This window comes from Bubalus kerabau, chromosome 22 (assembly GCF_029407905.1).
Source record: "Bubalus kerabau isolate K-KA32 ecotype Philippines breed swamp buffalo chromosome 22, PCC_UOA_SB_1v2, whole genome shotgun sequence".
Lineage (NCBI taxonomy): Eukaryota > Metazoa > Chordata > Mammalia > Artiodactyla > Bovidae > Bubalus > Bubalus kerabau.
This window is the reverse complement of record NC_073645.1, coordinates 50,326,828-50,328,988: the sequence shown is the minus strand read 5'-3', so window position 1 is coordinate 50,328,988 and position 2,161 is coordinate 50,326,828. Positions and strand designations below refer to the sequence as shown.

The following is a 2,161-nucleotide window of genomic DNA, read 5'->3' as shown; positions in this document are numbered from 1 at the left end:
TTCCTGACCCAGGGATGTAACTCATGTCTCCTGCACTGGCAGGCTGATTCTTTACCACTAGCGCCACCCAGAAACCCCTTTATTCCTCATAGCAGAATCTAAAGTTAAAGTGATCATAAGAATTCAAAGATCTAATCCATTATCTACTTATTTCACTCTGTGGAGGGGAATGGCTGGTGATGGCTCAGCTGACAGGAAGGAGGAGATTGCACCTCCTGGCACAAGAGCTCCAGTGGGGACGCTAAGTGACAAGTCCTGGAACTCAGGAAGAATTGCAGGCAGGCCAACAGGTGTGATGGGCCTTCCCTGCTGTGAGGATGAAAGTCACGTCCATTGGGGCGACCAGTTCATCCACAATTAGGTCTTTGTTGAGCAGGGCTCAGCCTGATGATGCTTCTCACAGAACGAGCTGCCCTTCTAGGCTGGCTGCCTTGCTCTTTTGTGCCCAGCTCCTTGTCTCAGCAGGATGTGACAGCATCTGCTGACCTTCTGGCAAGCTCACCCATCATGTTATCCTGTGAAGCAGAAACACAGACTCTGACAGGGAACAGGGCAGAGCGCTCAGATGGACTGACTCAGCAAAGCTGGGTACTGGTGCCCACGAGCAACAGGCATCCATTGTGTGTGAGGAACAGAAACACAGTGGGTATGAGGAACAGGCACCACAATGTGTGAGAAATAGGAATCAACTGTGTATGAGGAACAAGCACCCACTGTGTGGGAGGGACAGGTACCCACTGTGTGTGAAGAACAGACACTGACTGTGTGTGAGGACAGGTACCCACTGGGTGTAAGGAACAGGTACCCACTGTATGTGAGGAACAGGCACACACAATGTGGGTGTGAATAGGAACCCACTGAGTGTGAGGAACAGGTACCCACTGGGTGTGAGGAATAGGCACCCACTGTGTATGAGAAACAAGTACCCACTGGGTGTGAGGAACAGGCACCCACTGTGTATGAGGAACAGGTACCCACTGAGTGTAAGGAACAGGTACCCACTGGGTGTGAAGAACAGGCACCCACTGTGTATGAGGAACAAGTACCCACTGGGTGTGAGAAACAGGTACCCACTGTGGTAAGGAACAGGAACTCATTGGGTGTGAGGAACAGGCACCCACAATGTGCAAGAACAGGAACTCACAATGTGTGAGGAACAGGTACCCACTGAGTGTGAAGAACAGGAACCCACTGTGTGTGAGGAACAGGTACTCACTGGGTGTGAGGAACAGGCACCCACAATGTGTGAGAACAGGAACTCACAATGTGTGAGGAACAGGTACCCACTGAGTGTGAGGAACAGTAACCCACTGTGTGTGAGGGACAGGCACCCACTGTGTGTGAAGAACAGGAACCCACTGTGTGTGAGGAACAGGTACCCACTGAATGTGAGGAATAGGAACCCACTGGGTGTGAGGAACAGGTACCCGCTGTGTGTGAGGGACAGGAACCCGCTGTGTGTGGGGAACAGGTACCCGCTATGTGTGAAGAACAGGAACTCACTGTGTGTGAGGAACGGGAACTCACTGGGTGTGAGGAACAAGCACCCATAATGTATGAGAACAGGAACCCAAAATGTGTGAACAACAGGTACCCAGAGTGTGAGGAACAGGTACCCACTGTGTGTGAGGAACAAGAACTCACTGTGTATGAGGAACAGGAACCCACTGGGTGTGAGGAACAGGTACCCACTGTGTGTGAGGAACAGGAACCCACAGTGTGTGAGGAACAGAAACCTACTGTGTGTGAGGAACAGGTACCCATTGTGTGTGAGGAACAGGCACCCACAATGTGTGAGAACAGGAACCCAGAGTGTGAGAAACAGGTACCCACTGGGTATGAGGAACAGGCACCCACTGGGTGTGAGGAACAGGTACCCACTGGGTGTGAGGAACAGAAACCCACCGTGTGTGAGGAACAGGCACCCACAATGTGTGAGGAATAGGAACCCACTGAATGTGAGGAAGGGGTATCCACTGGGTGTGAGAAACAGGTACCCACTGTGTGAGGAACAGGAACCCACTGGGTGTGAAGAACAGGAACCCACTGTGTGTGAGGAACAGGTACCCACTGAATGTGAGGAACAAGAACCCACTGGGTGTGAGGAACAGGTGTCCACTGAGTGTGAGGAACAGGTACCCACTGTGTGTGAGGAAGAGGT

At 52.0% G+C, this 2,161-nt stretch overlaps 1 protein-coding gene across 1 annotated transcript; it reads left to right on the top strand.

Annotated features, from left to right (window-relative positions):
* The first annotated feature begins 1,480 nt into the window (after positions 1–1,480).
* On the top strand, positions 1,481–1,945 carry LOC129636732 (cornifin alpha-like). The gene has a single exon (XM_055560335.1). It carries the CDS (start codon positions 1,481–1,483, stop codon positions 1,943–1,945), a length of 465 nt encoding a protein of 154 aa, XP_055416310.1.
* Positions 1,946–2,161: the final 216 nt, after the last annotated feature.